Below are 17,841 nucleotides of genomic sequence, written 5' to 3' on the forward strand. Positions count from 1 at the left end.
TTAATTATGAGACGGTCTCTTTATATCAACGCAGACATTTCATGAGGAAATATCTCTTATCAAAATGTTCCAAAAGTCATCAGGTGTGTTGCTTTCTGTGTTTACCTTTTGGCTGAGGATGGAGCGGATGGCCCTTTCCACCTCGGCAGAGTTCTCGATATCCACCGTCCACACATGGGGTTGACCGATGTACACCTCAGCATACGGATGTTGAGACGTCAGCTGCGGAGAGAGCAGAAGTTAGGAAAATCAAACACACCTTTTAAAAAGTCATATCTCGAGCAGAAGAGTTAAGAGACAGACGTGCTCACCTCTCTCAGTGTGGGTTTACCCTTGAAGAAGTCTGTGTTCTTGCTGCTCTTTGGCGGGTTGAATTTGGGGTTGAGGAAAGCGCAGCCGTTGGCGATGGCTTCCAGGGGGGCGGGACCCTCGTAGGGGAAGGACAGACCCACAAACAACTGCAGAGGGAGAAAAAAAAAAAAATTGGGAGGGTTTTTTTTTTTTTAAATCAATATGAAGATTCAGTGCAAAAAACACGATGAGGATCATTGTAGGAGTACATTTGTGCTAACACTGTGGCTAATGTAAGTTCAGGAAAGAGCCAACAGTTTGCAGCTCCTGAAAAAACCAGAACAACAAAGACGTCTGTGAGGGTAGAGAGGTAGAAAGTTCACTGGCTGTGTTGAGGAGTTTCTGTTGTTTGCTGATAGCAGCAGTTAGCTCCTGTTGAAGCAAACCTCCCATGTTATCAGCACAAAATACAGCCAAGGCAGCACTTTTTCTCTATAAAACAAGGGAGGAAAAACAAGGAGAATAATGTGAAGACACCACTCTAATGTTTATTCCTCCCAAAGGCCACTGGAAGTTTGGTAAATAGGGAGTGCTGTGGATAGTTTGCAGATGGAAACACACTGAACCTAAGCAGCCCGAGGAGAACAACAACAGTAACTCGCAAAGATGTTTAATATGAGACTTTACAAATCTAATTTAACCACCAGAGCCTCATCACTACATCAAAAAAAACAGCTGTGATCTGAACCATCTTAGTTAACTAGTGTTTCTACTAACCAAAACAGTTTCACCCAAACACTGAACTGCTCTCCAGAGTCCTGGTCTAACTTGAATCATTTTAGAATACATAAAAATTGGACAAGTAGGACAAGTTAAAAAAAAATTAAAGCACAGTTTTGAGCAGAAGAAATAAGTTTTTCTGTTTTTCTCTCCTGTTAATCATCTTGTTATCCCTCAGATTGGGAACCACTGACTTAGATGACTTAAATGAACATTTACAGTATTAACATCTTGGTATGTTTAAACTGTGTTTATCCAGAGAAGCTTCCCTGATAGCAATGCTCTCTTTTTCAGGACCAGAGTTGAGTTGACTTGCTCAGGGCCACTGAAGTGATCAAATGAGGGACGTGCTCTCTTTACCCACCCAGATTTATCTTACTGGTCCTTCCATGTATTTATTTATTGTGAGCAAGGCCCTCAAATGAGCTCATATTACAACTATGCTGTGGATTTTGTCTCCTATCTTACATTGGAAGCATGTTAGGTAGGGATATTTTAATAGCTAGTACAAACAGGAGGGATGGACACAGAAAGCAAACTCCTCAATGCACGTTTAAAACCATTTTAAAAGAAATTAAAAGACAGTAATACACATGAGGTAAAGATGTAAATGCAAGTTGAAATGAGGAGTAAACTGAGGGTAAAAATATTCCTGAATTTAAAGGTTAAAGTTAAGCACTGTGGTATACAGTAACCCTAATGGGTCCTCTAATGTCTACATATTATGTCTTCTGTGATTGTAGCCATAAATACTTTAAAGTAAATACTACGTACAGAGAACTAGAGGGGCCTCTAATAAAAGGTTCACTCCTCCTGGATGGGAAGAGCAAATATTTGCAAGGCAGTAGCAGCTTGTTAATATGAGCATGAGACAGGAGAGAGGAGGTGGAGAGAGGAGGGAGGAGGTGGAGAGAGGAGGTGGTGGCAGCTAGTGGCTCATTTACTGGAGGGCCAGAGCTGGCCGGCTACAATGGCTAGTCTGTGTGCGTTTGTATTGGCCAGTGTGTATCTGCCCATAGGAACAGAACAGAAAGTCTGATCCACGACACACTCTTTCTTTAACACACAATGACGTGTTGTACCATGAAGTGTGTCCGTGCACACTTCAATGTGTCCGTGCACACTTCAATGTTCAGACCAGGGTTGTGATTTATGCTCCATCTTAAATGTGAACACAACTAAAGCACTGTTAGCAACAGACGTCTGCCAACAGGTGGCAGCAGAGCATGCTACTTCTTCTACGTGTGTGTATGTTGTGTGTGCATGCAAAAGCTCCTCAATGCTGAGAAACAGTCACCCACTATTTATAGGGAGCGGGGAGGGGAGGGGATGAGGAGAGGGGAGACGGAAAGAGAGCTTCTGTGGTGGAGAAGAAAGGCAGAGAATCCATACAGAGTGAAGGACTCAAAGGTAGAAATGAATAACTTACGTCTGCATCTCCTATGTTACTGTTACGGATTTAAAAAGAGAAATCAATAAGAATCGCAGATTTTACATGAAAGCTCTTTAATGGTATGCATTAAAGAAGTTTTGTGTATTGATGTTCAAGGGCATTCAGCTCCTGAGACACTACATCTTACTTCTATTGGTTTGTCTTCCTTTTCCTTTGTGTACATTTATATCCTCCTGATGCTAACCCACTGCCACGTTAAAGCTGTATAAGTAAAAGTAGTAATACCGCAATTTAAAAACACTCTGCTGCAAGTAAAAGTCATGCATTCATGATTTTCAATACATAATACATATATCCTAATCTACTTATTATGCAGAATGGCATACACAGAACGATAAAATCATAATATTTTGGGGACTTACTCGTACATCGTGGCCCTAATGTAATCCCACAATGCTTTGCACAACTCCAACCTGAATAGTTTTAATCAGCCACCTGTGTGCAGAGTCTAACCTGTAATAAGGCAGTAAGCTTTATATGCTGATCACATGTTTTGTATTTAGAATCAAAGTAACTAGTGAGTATAGCTAGTTCGCTAGTTAAATACTATAAATGGAATAAATACTTATAAGTACAGTATTTGCCTCTAATATAAAGCGGAGTAGTTCAAGTGTGAGAGTCATCAAAGCATGTTTATATATACACAATATGAAGCCAACATAAACCTACATATACATATGTATTCAACGAAGAGGCTTCAATTCCACAGGCAACACAATGATGGCAATGGTGCTTAAATGCAGAGGTCGTTCCAATGTTAGAGGAGTAATTTAACTTTGATTAAGACCTTTGCATAAATCTATTACCATGAAAACACACATAACAACACAATGTTAATGATTTTAATTTTATACTACTTATAACACATTTCTGGTACTAGCTCACAAAATAATTTTCTTTTATGATTGTGTGGCGCTTTCTGAGGAACAGTACAAACAGGAACCAGCTCACTATTGTGCTTCAACGCAAAATGTTTGGAGTCTAATGGCTCTGCATCAGCTTGTGCCACATCTCTTAAAACATGGCGGCTGCTGAGTTTAATGAGGCAGCAAGTTAATTACGTTGTTTTTTTCTTGGTATTTCTAATTCCAGCACCTGCCACAGGATGTGTTTGTTATCCACTACACAGAAAATGATGACCATGATGTATAAGATATAAGCTGGTTATAGCTGGTAAGATATATTGGTATGAAATCTTGAAAACAGGACTCTTTCCTAGTTTTACACAGAAATGTATGTTTATTATTATTATTATTATTATTATTATTATTATTATTAATAATTTATGGTTAATATATAATGTACTGTTTGTGGAGGAGTGTGAAAGAGGAAGAAAATAAGAAACGTGTAAGCTAAACCAGAGGCAGACAGCAGGAGGCAATTAAAAAGAGCTAGACAGCAAAGAGAAGAGAAGCAAAGTCAGAAAAATCTAAAACCTTTGACTCCATCAGCCTGCAACATGACGCTGTATAGCTTTGTCTCACTTCAGCGGTTTGATCATTGACACTATTCCCCTGATACAGCGCAGCACGTCACAGTTTATTTCAGGAAATTTGGTTTGGGAGAAAAATCAAATGTCAGACGTCAACACCGACATCGTTCCTCACAGAAGCGCCTCCACATCCAGAGTATTTTTTACAATACACTGTCAATAGTTAAACCCCCACGAGACCAATTAGCTCAGGCAGTCTAATTGCAGGTAACAGTAAATGTGTTGTTTAAGCACCACAAGGAAAACTGCACCTACAACACCTCCTTGTTTTCCTTGTTAGTGCTTAAACAACAATTCGGCTAAAATGTTGGGTTTTTGTGGTATTTAATAAGCCATTCCCCTATTCCATGCACAACTACATGTAATGAGAGGATATGGAAGTTTGTATTCTATCCCATCTCTGCTGAGAGTTTACTCTCCAGGCTACACGAATCCAGCGAACCAAAACTCACTCGGGTACAAATTTCTGAGTGTTGTTTCTCTTTGTATTTTTTTTCTTTAAAGATCTGCTCCACTGCAGAATACACCTTTGCTTTTCTCTCTAAATGCCTCCAACATCACTGACTTCTTGGTTTCAGGCGCTCAGCGTTTCAGAGCTGGATTTGCCAGCCAAGAATCATTTTTTGGCTGAAGCAATACTCAATATCTTTCCAGCACAAAAGGGGTTTAAATCTCAATCCATCTTTTTTTCTATAAAAGTCTGAATCATGATCTATGGCTCTCTAGCTTTCTTTTCATCCCTGCCCCAGCTCTTGTGTGATGTCTCTCTCCGCTCTCTGTCTGCCTCGCCTCCCGCCCTGGTCTGGTGAGAGAGCATCTGGTTTTAGGGGTGAGAGAAATCGAAGCTCTCTTCCACCTTATTCTTCTGAAATGAATGATGACTGGAGCCAAAAGACAGATTCCATCTTTCAATGCCAGCACTAATGATGGTTTTCACCTTCAGCAGACAATGTTGTCAGGTTTTTGAGGACCATGTAATTTTAATTCCATTCCCCTATGGCAACAGCAAGGCAGCTCCATAAAATTTAGTGTAAATTCACTGCAAAGTAGTTCCTGCGATTTAAGTGATAAGAGTGATGGTTATAATTGTCTTTTTAGCCTTTCCTAAACAAAAAAACCCAAGAGGAAAAAGTATAGAAAAGTGTAGAAAAATAGATTAAACAGCGCTTGTCTGCTCTAATGTAAGTTACAAATGTTAGCATGTCCAGCTAACTAGCTTACCAACTAGAGCAGTAACCTAGCGTTACCTCCAAGGCCAAAGAGCACATCAGTAGCTGACTACATTAGGGTACTACATTACAAAAGTGCATAGTGCTAATCATACACAATACAGCTTTGTAGTAGCTGGACTAATCTGTCATTCCTCATCCTAGAAGCTGTTAACAGTTTTTCATTCTCACACATATAATACCATAATACCAGCACTAACTAGCTCTACGCTGCAATACAGCAACAATGCCGTTTCTTTTTTCCCTCGTCTTCCACGTGCAGCATCAACTGGTGAGGATTGCTCACTTTTTCTAGCTTTAGCTTCAATCAATGAGCACATCATCATTTATTAGATAATTATATTAGATAACTACAGCTGATCAAATCTGCTTTTAGCTACTTTAGAAAAAAAATAAAAATAATGAAGAATTTAAATGTGTAGCTAAATTACTAGAAAATTCGAGTGGTACCATCAGGCATGATTGATAGCTAAATTTGTATTTCTTGTTTTACTTCTATTCCAACAACTTTTGTTTATCGTGCATTTGATTAAATCATTTAGAAGTGACAGGATCTCCACTTCACAGCTTTCAGCAGAGCTACAAAACAAAGCTATTATTCTGTGAACATGTCACTCAACACAATACAATCCAGTCTGGCTGCAGCTTCTGTGGCTGTGTCCCTGTCTTTGTGAATAAGAGTGGTTTGAGTAGTGAGGGGAAGGGACAAGTCATGACGTGAATGGAGAAGTGCTTCTGTGGACGGCTGGACCGAGGACAGACTCACTCACATAAAGATATCTCTTTTTTACTCTCCAACTTCCCTTTTAAGTGACATTGTAGCACTGAAATGTGCTTAAAAATTACAGCTGTATTCAGACATATTTTTTCATGATAAAAAGTGAATGCCTTATTAGGTAACCTACATCTTTTGAAAATATTTTATATGAGCAATCCCATTTTTTCATTTTTTTTTTAAAGAATGAGCTCACTTTATTCAAAAAAAGCTTCTCAATGTCAGTGTCTCATACACCGATTACTATTACAGGAATGTTTAGAGCAGGTTTCACAACCTCGGCTCATTAAAAAAAATAATAATAATAAAAAAAAAAGGTCAGTTTTTAAAAAAAGATACAGCGTGTCCTCAATATTCTGCAGGTTAGCTGGGCCACAGCTTCTTGGTCATTTAAACAATGTCCAAGGGAAAAGTGTGGGAGTTGGTTTGTGGTTTTCATAACCATCTAATAAGCACCGACCCTCACACACTTATTTCCCTGCAGGGTCATTTATTCATGTGAGACAATTTACAGCTGGACGGACTCACCTTGGTTTCCCGGAGGAGGAACTGCAGGTCTCGGCCGCTCAGGATGCCGTGGTTCTTGACGTAGCTCGGCAGGTGCACGGTGCTGGTGCCGTGCACGGTGCCGTGGACTTCCATGTAGCTGTGGATGATGTCCAGGTATTTCTTTTTGTCCTGGAACAAACAGGGAGAAACATTTTTCACTGATGAGTCTTTAATGTCCTCTCTGAGCGGGTAAATTTATCTCAATAAAAAAAACAACACTCGCTCTCATACAAATTTAAATCTAGTGAATTTAGTAAAAAAAAAAACACCAGCATTTATTTTATTTAGGTTAAGCTGGTGCAATCCAGACAAAACATCCTTGAATGAACCATTTTGAAAATAATTTTTCGAGAGGAGATCAGTATCATTACTTTGTTATGTGGCCTGGTGAACTTTTGTTCGAGCTACCTGACTGACCATCTGGCCACAATGGCAGGCAGAGTTAAAAATAGCACTGTGTGAGGAGCATTGCTGCATACCCTGCTTTTGTTATTAAAGTCTACCTGATCCGCAATGTCCTTCATCAAAAAAACAATAAAGCATTCAAGGCATGCCAATAAAAACCTGCTTCCTTTATACCAAAAGTCATGTCTGGCTTACTTCCACCACACAGGAATGTTACCCAGCTGATTGATATAGTGGACGAGCTGTGTGTTATTTTAACTGTGCTCAGAACAAGGAATCACCTCAGAGAACAATATCTCTTGCTGAAAGTAAGATACTATAGATTAAGATTCCCTGAATTTACTGCAGTGATTTCACTCACTTTGCCTCGGCATTCTTTCACCTGCGTGGAGGATTGTGAATTCACTATGTAGAAAGACGTGATATCGTAAAGTTTTGATAAACTTCAAATAGGAGGTCAACAGTTTCTTTGACAATCTTTCTGGGCAATCTCTGTCAAGCTGGTCATAGAAGCCACTTTTAAAAAGACTTCCTTTTAATCAGTTCGGATGGAAACATTATTTCCATAATAGAAGGCCTTTGATCGTCACCACGCTGAGATTGTCACGGCACGTCTTTGATTTTCAAAAATGAGGACGTGATGCTGTATAACCCAGGCAAATTTGCAAACAAAATACTCCCCCTGTGTCTCCTGCTGAAATTCAGTGGAAAATCCGTCTTTTCCTTTTTGTCCTGCACCTTCAAAAGACTGAGCCATATGGGAGCAACGTACAGTACAGTTGAATGCTCTTAAAGCCGAGCCCTATGGGGAGGCAGTGCAGATGAAAGCTGACCATTTTCTCCTTAATGACAGGATGCCTCAAAGGCGCATTCACCAGTATGTTCACACAGTCTCATACAAACTGGAATATTATTGATTACCAATGGTTTCAACACTCATAGGGCAGCAAGGCCTCATTACTGTTAAAAGCTACCGGTTTTAAATTTACACACAACTCCTACACTCAATCCTGCCTTTGAAACTGCCTCCAGGACATTTCCCTGCTCTCACTCTCTACGTATGTGTATGTGTGTATCTACCTCTGTGCTTCCTTTTCGGGTTTAGATTTCAGGTAGCCGCTCGTCAGGATCCCTGGGGGCCTGGCTATCAGATGCCTCAAGCCAGCCTGCTGTAACTAAAGCAGCCTGGTGTGTGTGTGGGTGTGTGTGTGTGTATGCGTGAGAGAGGGAGATGAAGTCCTAATTAGAGGGTGAAATCACTATCCTGTAATCTTTTCACTCAGGAGAGATGAGCTAGGATTTATCTGTGTATGAAGGGATTTATAAATGAAGGTTACTGGTGGGTGCCTGAAGAAGAGGCGCACACACACAAACTTTAAAAAAAAACAAAAAACTTTGTAACAGGATCAAGAAGTACTATTTTTACATGTTTCCCCCTCTAGAAGTGAGGCTAAAAAACAAAGTAACAGTAACTTCAGTTTGGTGATTCCTGTAAATATTTTAAACTGTTTTACATATTTAAAGTGCGTTACACTTCTACATTAGTTTTAAATACAAAAGCTGCTTAAGGGCATACATATATTTATGTTCAGATCATAGACTGTATAAAAAATGTACGACATGACAGATCCCCAAAAAACACTTTGATCACCCCCCCGGTGGCTGGTTGCAGTATAGCTCATAAACGTCACCGCCACCTCCGTGTTAGCGGATGGGACAAACATATCAAATACATTTTTCCTAAAGATGGCAAAAGTTTAGGTAGCTCTTATCACGTGAATATATGTTCAAATTTTGATGGTTAAGATCGGGTATGGCTTGCTGTAAAAAGGAGGTTTCACGTCATGACAGCTTAGCTCTGCTCGCGCACTAATCTGGGACAATTGGGCTTCATTTTTCAACAGTGGGAGGAAGTGGAGGACAGCGTCCATCTTTATATATGTCAATGGTTCAGATTGGGAATGGCCTCGTCTAAATAATTCGAATGATTGTGATATTTTACACAGCGATTGTAACATACTGTAATAATATGAGATTTAGTGAAGTACTGTATGGTAAGAAAATGGATTATAATGAACATTTTAGGTGAACATTGTCAGATTGTGGTGAAATCATCTGTAAGACTGTTGAGTTACTGTACATGTGACTCCCTGGAGAAGATGGGGAAAAAAAACACTACTAAAAGAAAGACATCATATAGTCTCTTAGGGCAGAAGGATGTGCGTTTATTGTGAACGCTTGAGTGACTGTGTGAGAGGGACATAGATCGCAGTGACCCTTCGAGGCAGTCGCCACACAAAGCTTTAACGGTCAGAGGACATCACTTGCCAGATGCTCTCTGGAGCATGTCCGGATTCCCTCTCACATACATGGACACGCAGTGAATAAAGGGCAGTGTGTTTAAAGAGAAAAAACCTAGAAACAGGTTGAAAGATATAAAAATCATGGCCAAGAGCGACAGGAATACGGAATTGTAGATGTAAGAATAGCATTTTCGCAAGGTGCATCGCCATTTTTAGATCCAGTGTAGATTTTCTTTGCTTTCAGGAAATGATATTGTGTCAACTTTAATTCATAATCCTGCCTCAGCTGTCAGCACACTGTGAAGTAGAGCGAAGTTACGACTTTGTAACACTAACAGGCTGAAGACAGAGTGATAACATTACAAGAGAGTTTTCCCCTCCGTGTCCTTGGACAGTCCGCGTGGTATTCAGCAAGCAGAGTGCGTATATTCATCTATACTGTATGTGGATGTATGTGTCTCAGAGCGCATGCAATATGCAATCTGAAACCAGATAGCAGATCGATTGCGGCAGCCTTGTACGGGAGCATGTGCTTAGAGGGTTATAAAATAACTGCTTTAGCTGGAGAGGTTGATTGAAGCAGGAGAGGAGGAGGAGGAGGTGAGTTTTATGACCTTGTAAATCAGTGGGAATTTGTAAACCCTGGCGCGGAGAGGAAACAGGAGAGGCGGCGGCTGCTTTCTGTCGGCAGAGGGGACGGTTGAGGAATGAGTGTCCGGGGAGGAAAGCTTACTGGCTGACACACACAACTTCTGAGACTCACAGCGAGGAAGCAAAGGCTAAAAAAGGCTGAGATACACACACCTCACTTGCTATTGATGTCACTGATGCCTCTACGTGACTGCTAGCATTACAGCACTCGCCAGTTTCTGAGTAAGAAATTACTGAAGTAATAAGTCCAACATGTCAGGTTTACTACTTTTAAGCAGCTGACATCACAGAATAGCAATTCAATAGACTCCATATCCAGTAAATTAAAGCTTGTTTCTGCTCTGTACAGATTTTTATAGCCTCATGCTCACAATGAAAATGTTAACATGCTGATGTTTAGCAGGTATTTTCACCATCTTGCTCATTAGCACAAAAAAAATTACTTTAAGACTTTGAACTTCTTCCAGCCCTTCCATTTTAACCTCTAGTTCACCTTCTTTCAGTATTTGTATTTCGACTGCCATTTCAACTACAGTACAACCTATACTGTTTCATTGTTTCAACAATTTTACCTGTTTCAACTGCAAAGTTCAGTGGCAAGCACCCGTCAATTTTCCCCACAAAGTCTTTCCTTGCTGTAGGAATTGCATGCATAATGGATAGGTGAAGACAGACGTTTCTAAAAGCCAATTCTTTTTATTGAATTAAAGCTAGTGATTGAAGTGTCCATTCTATTTTTCTCTTAGGCAGCTACATAGTATGACCCAGGCAGGACTTGGAGTCTTATTTATTAATCATCATGTACATCTTAGCAGAAGTGGAAGATTTACTTTTGGAGTTTTGTGATGGTATAAATTAGTGAAGTAAATATCTGTTTTGTCTGTAAAAATCAAGAAAGTAACCCTAAAGATACAGTAAATCCATAATTACTACTGTATGTATAAACTTGTTTATTGCTCCTGGTGATATATTTCATCTATTTATTTTGTTGCTTTTATGTTCTTTTTCAAAAAGCAATACAGATAAAGTGTTAAATAATATTTAATTTTACTTTTACAGTGGCTTAAAGAAACAGGGATAAGGATTATCGACTCTCTGATCTGCAGTTTAGATATGTAGTTTGATATGTGTGCAGCGTTATTTTCCCCTTTCATTATTAAACTTCTCCTCTGTGTGTTCGTATAGGGGCACAGCTGCAGGGCTGAGAGCAGATTTTGATGTTTCAGCGCTTTATCTTGACAGGTAGCGGTGTCAAGGCACTAGGGATGGAACAGATTAATCTTGCTTTACAACACATTTCAAGTGAAACAATCAACTTCTTCCTCCTCCTGAGACAACATATTTGATACAAATACTCTCTTCTTTTTGTTCACTTGTCATGTTCTTTCTTTAATATGAACTGTGTTGTATTTTGATGATGTACATCACCGTATGTTGTCATTCTTTACCTTTAATGTTCGTCATGTTTTGACAGTGATTCTGCACAAGTCTTGAATGAAAGAGACTCAAAGCATCACATGTGGAAGCATTTCTGAGTCTACTGCGGCAATCTCAAGAGGAAAGAAGAGCTTTTGCCTCATCAGAATGCAGACAGGTGCACTTGGTTCAACTTACTCGACCCTCAAACTGCCTTCAACATCAAACATCAAACGCACCTCTGATCATCTTCCCATCTGAAATAATTTCCAACTCACAGACTCTGGGGCCCTGAAACTGGAAGCTTGTCAGTCAGGACAAAAATTCACTTCACCCATTCTTCAGAGAAGGAGGTAAACTCTTTTTCTCACAGACACACACAGACACACACAGACACACACAGACCCCATTATAGGCACATCTCTGCATGGATGTCACAATGTTGAGACAGTCCGAGATAAAGGCAGTGGTTCTTTTTAAGAGTGGGCACTTTAGTGACGCTAATACTCTATCAGGCTCTTTTGGTGCTCCCGCAGCGTGTGACCTTTTGTCCCAGTGGTTGACCTTTGTTTTATGGTACAAAACTGTCTTTGACAGTGAAGACGTCTTTAACTAAATACGGAGGAAGTAATAGACGTCATCTTCAAAACCTGAAGAAGAAGAAGCTTTTCCAATATGATAAACAGTTATGGTCATAATTCATATCAGAACAGTTTAGGAGACGGCTGTCCTGAAGATTTACTGCATGTTCAATGTTTACATAACAGTGCAGGTGGGATGCATTTCAACAACAGAGATTGTCTGAACTTGAATTAGTGCGCCTGCTGTGCAGCAGCAATCAACAGTTCATATAACATATGTGCATAACTTAATACACTGTTTTTATAAAATGTGTATGTTTGAGGACATATTCCTGACAAGAATTTTAGGTTGTATCATCTCCTCTGACAGTTTTAATGCTACCTGAACGGTGCATAATTCTTTATAGATGTGTTTATGACTTTTGTTTATTGTTCACTATTATACTTAGCCATATAGATTTGATGATTTCTGAACATTGATATCTTAAAAGCTCAGTATTGCACAATGATCAAGTATACGTAAGTTTATTATAGTGACGTGTACAGTTTATGAGTTACTGCTATGAGTTACATAATGCATTTAAGCGTATGGAGGCCCATTCAGTCCTATTGTATTTATAACTCAATGACTGCATACAGTAGAAATGCCATTCAGGCCTCAAGATGCAGACACTGAATAAGCCCATTCATATAAGATGCATAAATGTCTAACGTTAAAGTATTTTCACTTCTATTGCATCTCTAACTCAGCCGCTACATTAAAGTCAATGAGTTTTCATACAACTAGAAAAAGATTTTAAAAAATCATGCCAATCAGCATAAATGCTCAAAGCAACCACACACACACACACACTTTCTTCAGGAATATGTTTGATCATTAGAAAGATCATTAATAGACTATCTCATGACATTTAAAAAACGTCACACACCAGTACATATGTGTAGTGGTGAGACACTATAGATACAATAACGATACCAAGACTAACAGACAGGTGTACTTAAACAGCATAACAAATGCGCTGTAAAAACCTATAGAGACTTTGACAGACACTCTAGAAATGCCCTGGGGAACATGGATGGTAAAACTGTATCCAGAAGTGTTTGGAGTGCAGTCAGATGTTATTTACTTCAATGCCTTGCCACACCCCATTAGACATAACAGTGTAGAACCTATTGGATTTTAGTGGCTGGCCATGTTTCTGACTGTCAGACAGTAAAGGAGGCGCTACATGATTGCTAAAAAGTGAGTCTCCGCTATGGATACGTGGGCTGCAGAACCATCCAAGTGTAACAGGATGAGCGCATATGTGAGGAAACATTGAGCTTTAAGCCCAGTTAAAGGAAAATAAATAAAAAAAACATGCAGCAGCTATAATACTCCTGCCTGTCCTGCAGCAATGGAAACACCTGTAACGTCATATGCTTCATTGGGTGCAATTAAAAGCTTTCCACCTTGTATACAGAAGCTAATGGCACCGGGGGGGAAATCTGAGCACCATTTCCATACATTCAAACTACTAAGTGGAGCATGCAGTGAAGAAAACAGGTGCATTCACAAGCATATTGTATCAAGCCTAATTATCACAAAATTTGCTGTCTTCTGTCAATCTGGTATAAGTAGAGTTGGGCTGTTAAAATAAGATGTAAGTAGGATATTTTATTCTAATATTAATGTTGTTATTTAACTTATTGTGGTCCGACTGTAGCTATTTCACATTTGTTGGGTGCATGCATCCCGTCTTCCCCTGATAAACCTGGATAAATTATTTCCTGCTTCTGTGAATGATCATAGAAGCACACAGTGTTGACGGTCAAATACTCTCATCCTGCTTTTACTCAATAAATAAAAGTAGATGAAACACAACACAGGCAATGTTTGTGTGTTCGCAGGCCAAGCAAGGAAATTACGAACTTCAAAACAAAGTTCATTTCAATTTCAAAGTGTTCAACTCATTTGGGACATCGTGTCTTTCTGGTATCGATTTTTTATATTTTTCACACTCCAAATATTGAACCTTTGCTGCTTTCAAGTCTTCAACAGACATCTCTTCTTCTTCCAATGACAATTCAACTGCTTTAAGCGCGTATACATCGACTGACAGTTTCACCGCTTTTATGTCTTCTACTTTAACCGAGTCCTGATTCATCTACCTCCAATGCTAACACTTCAGCTGACACTTCAAACCTTTTCATTTCTCAGATCTTCACCTTTGAACAGAAACTAAACCTTCATCAGCTCTTCCAAGTCCCAAACTTTTCAAGTTCATCAACTGTTCATACACAATTTACTGCAACTGCATTCAGTGATTACATTTCAACCAACACTTCAACTGGCATCTTCTTTCAGGACGCTACAACTCACTCATCCAGCTCAATTTATCACCTACACTCTCAAAACTGACATTTCAACTTCGTTCGGTGATCCAAGTTTGAATAATACTACAACTTCACTCAGCATTTACACTTAAATAGACACACAACTTTTTTGGTAATTGCATTTCAAATGTGTAAAGTGCAGATTTTCAGGAGCGACCCCGGGCTTTTCTAGTTGTAATATACGACAGATATATCGGCCTAACACTACAGACCGGAGTTACAAAGTAAAGCAGTAACAAACAGCACCTTCTGGAAATATCTTGGGCCTAATTCAATAAAACATCTGTGACAGAAAGAGTCGATTTAATAACCGCAATAACATTTCCCACTCCAACCCAGCTCCTTCCTCAGACGTCAAATTCAGGTTTCTCTGCTGGCACTCACACCAGTTTAATAGCACAAGGGATTGCTTCATCAGATCAGACAAGCACAGTAAAACTAAAGAAGGCTTAATGTTCAACTCAACTTGGTTATCCATCATGAAAGGGGGATGAAACACACTGTTGTCTGTTTATGAGCCTGCAAGGGTAAGAGTGTGGGATGGCTGCCCTTCCTACTCTGCATATGCCAGCACTGTGTGTGTGTGTGTGTGTGTCTGTGTCTGTCCCTGTCAGCTCAGTGTGTCTTTCTTCACCATGTCCTCTGATCTGCTGCCAAGGGCCTGCAGCTTTCCCTCTCCGTACATCCTACTCATTCTCACCTTTCTCCATGTTCCCTTCTGCCTCATCAAATGCTTTCTTACACGTTGAACGCTGAAAAACAGGGACACTGACCGATTTAATGTAGATATAGGGCACTGGTGAGTCCAGGTAAATGCCTCATTGGTATATTTTATTAAATCTATACCAGTTAGAAAGGAGATGTAAATTTAATATGATGACCAAATCTCAAATACAATGCATTCTTAACACTGAGACTATGAGCACACAGTGAAACATTAGCTGATTTGTATGGTATGGAGAGAGAGACAGGAGGAGGGAGACAGAAAATACAGCCTATTGCTCTCAGCTCCCTTGCTCTGCCTTTCTACTCCTCGTACTGGGTTGCTATGGGAACGGCTCCCTCAGAGGTGGTCTGGCCATTTTATTTCAGGTCTCACCATCGACGCCGCCTCTTCAACAACAATATAATTACTCGTCACCCTGGTTCTTTAATCCCCAGGATTTCCTTCAGGTCAGATGAGCGACCGCCTGCTTTGGCCTTCATAAGGAGGCATTACAGAGAGCCCACAACAAAATGAGGAATAATCTAATTTGACTGTAGACAACCTAAAAATACTATCAACTGTAGCCTTTTTCTGTGTGCCCTACTGTGTTTGTAACAAGAAACTATATAAGAAACTGTCTGTGTACTTCATTCATTGAAAATTCAGGGCCTGGTTCTGAAAATGATGTATTTCCCACTCAGAAAAATAATAATGAGGAATAAAAAGGAATAGCTGTCCGCATAGAGACGTTGTTGCTCAGCAGTCAAGCTAGCAGTGAACTGTGAATGCAGCAGTGAATTTACAGCTCAGGCTACAGTTCATCAGTGAATAAATGCGCAGCTACTCGACAACCAAGCCTAGCACCAGAGTTTTGTTTGCCAACTGACGAGTAAAGTGACGGGGGGGTTGTTCCCAAACTTAGCTACAACTTCAACCCTGGAGAGGTCTCCCCTGTGCTTCCTAGGAATATGCACACTGTTAATAAGCTCACAGTAATTTATAACTGCAACCGTTTGGCCGGATTGACCTTGTCAGGCATTAATGTTTCATGATACAGGCGAGAACTGCTGACACTAATGTCCAAACGAGTGGCAGACACCAGACATGTGTCCTCTCCTGACACTTTTACAGAACAAACCCTATGTGTGTTGTCAGGATGTGTGATTTTTTTATTTATTTTTTGCTACTGCACAGTTTTTAGTTCTGATTTATGTTTCAGAAAAGGAAATCCAATAAATGGAAGGTACATGAACCAGAAAACCTCCCTAGATGGTTACACTACTGTTCCTGATACTATGAGTTTTGACGTTTAATCTTGAGCTTTGTTGCATCAGAAACTATACTTATTTTCCCTTTTGACTTCCAGTCGTACTGGTGTTGATAAAAATGTGTGTGACTGGGTTACTCCCCAGTCTGCCTCACACACCAGCCTTTCAACAGACTGCATTTTACATGAAGACCATTACTTGGCTAACCCACATTAATCCCTCCAAAGGAAGGAAACAGCATAAGGTTAGACAATACTTCTGTAGGCACTCGGATGTGTCCTGTTTGGTTTCCAGTTTCAATGTCCGGACTATTTTTATTTTATAGCTTAATAAAACAAAACATGTGATAAGAATTACCTGGAAATATTACTTCCGGTTTCCAAAGTCCACAATGAATGTGATTTTCAGCTTTCTTTATCTCGCCAAACATGTATTTTTATTTGTTTTATGATGCCTGTAAAGCAGACAATAAAAAGGCCTACATGTGGAATTATAAACATTGTTATTAGGATTTAGTATAAGAGGCTTACCACTTTTTTTAAAACTGGGTTTGCAGGGGGCAGTTATCGAGACACAGACCGTTGCGCAACAACGTAGGGAAAGAACACTGGAAATGGGGGCAGGTAAGAGCGTTTGATAAGCGACACTGAACTTTGGCGACCATAGCAGCACTGAAAAGAAATTTAATTTAATTGTGTTCCATCCATTGTGAATTTAGCCTTCATGAGAAACTGTTTTCCTACAGTAGGTCCCACTTTCTGTTTTAAATAGCGTATATATCATTTTGAAATGAACCCTCTCAAGTGTAGAGAAAGAGATCGAAGGACAGCACGATTTGAAAGGAAGAGGGAGGGAAATGGAGTAAGCCAGTCTGCTCGTTATCAGCAGGCTCCAAAATGGCCCTTTAATTAAAAGAAGGAGGTAATGAACACGCTTGGGAGTCTGATTAGCAGCTAATGCCCCTTGCTGTGAGCTGATGGGATCCCCCGTCTGCCCTTTTAAAGCTAAACTGAATGGCTCTGACTCAGTACTAGAAGCCACAAACCACAGCAGCACACCAGTTACCTCTGTATTAAAAACTATAACACCTTGGGATTCGAGTGTTACAATGTGGCCTAGATATTGAAACTGTACTAGTGTTAATCATGAATAGGTAGGTTTGGACTACGTTTTGTTTTGCTCACATTATTCTCTCAGGAGAAATTACATCCCTGTCATGGTAATTCTGGAGGTTACACACATGGCATAGTAATAGTGAAATATATATATATATATATATATATATATATATAATAAAAATATATATATATATATATATTCATTATACAACTTTTAAAATGAATATGAGCCCTGAACTAGTGGTATCATTTTACTTTAAGGACTTATCTACACTGGAACACTCATCCAATCCTTGAATTTTTAAATGCCCTTGATCTAGACACTTAACTCATATCTGCTCCAACAGAGCTCCTCAGTGGTGAGTGGGTTGAAAAAAAAGAAAAAAACTCAATTTGTAGTGGGCAGCTCCAAGTGTGAATGTATGCATTTTCTGACCAAAGAGTTCCA

The 17,841-nt window shown here is 39.6% G+C and overlaps 1 protein-coding gene across 3 annotated transcripts in view; it reads right to left on the reverse strand.

The window, feature by feature from the left end:
* Positions 1–17,841, reverse strand: part of mgat5 (alpha-1,6-mannosylglycoprotein 6-beta-N-acetylglucosaminyltransferase) — a 93,387-nt gene that overhangs the window by 11,569 nt on the left and 63,977 nt on the right. For all 3 annotated transcript variants that reach the window (XM_051428090.1, XM_051428092.1, XM_051428093.1), the window contains exons 12-14: positions 6,549–6,698; positions 312–458; positions 106–222 (exon numbers count right to left, since the gene is read on the reverse strand). In XM_051428090.1, the coding sequence (XP_051284050.1) occupies positions 106–222; positions 312–458; positions 6,549–6,698 (414 nt within the window). The remainder of the gene's footprint in view (positions 1–105; positions 223–311; positions 459–6,548; positions 6,699–17,841) is intronic.

The sequence above is a fragment of the Dicentrarchus labrax genome, unplaced genomic scaffold (assembly GCF_905237075.1).
Source record: "Dicentrarchus labrax unplaced genomic scaffold, dlabrax2021, whole genome shotgun sequence".
Taxonomy (NCBI): domain Eukaryota; kingdom Metazoa; phylum Chordata; class Actinopteri; family Moronidae; genus Dicentrarchus; species Dicentrarchus labrax.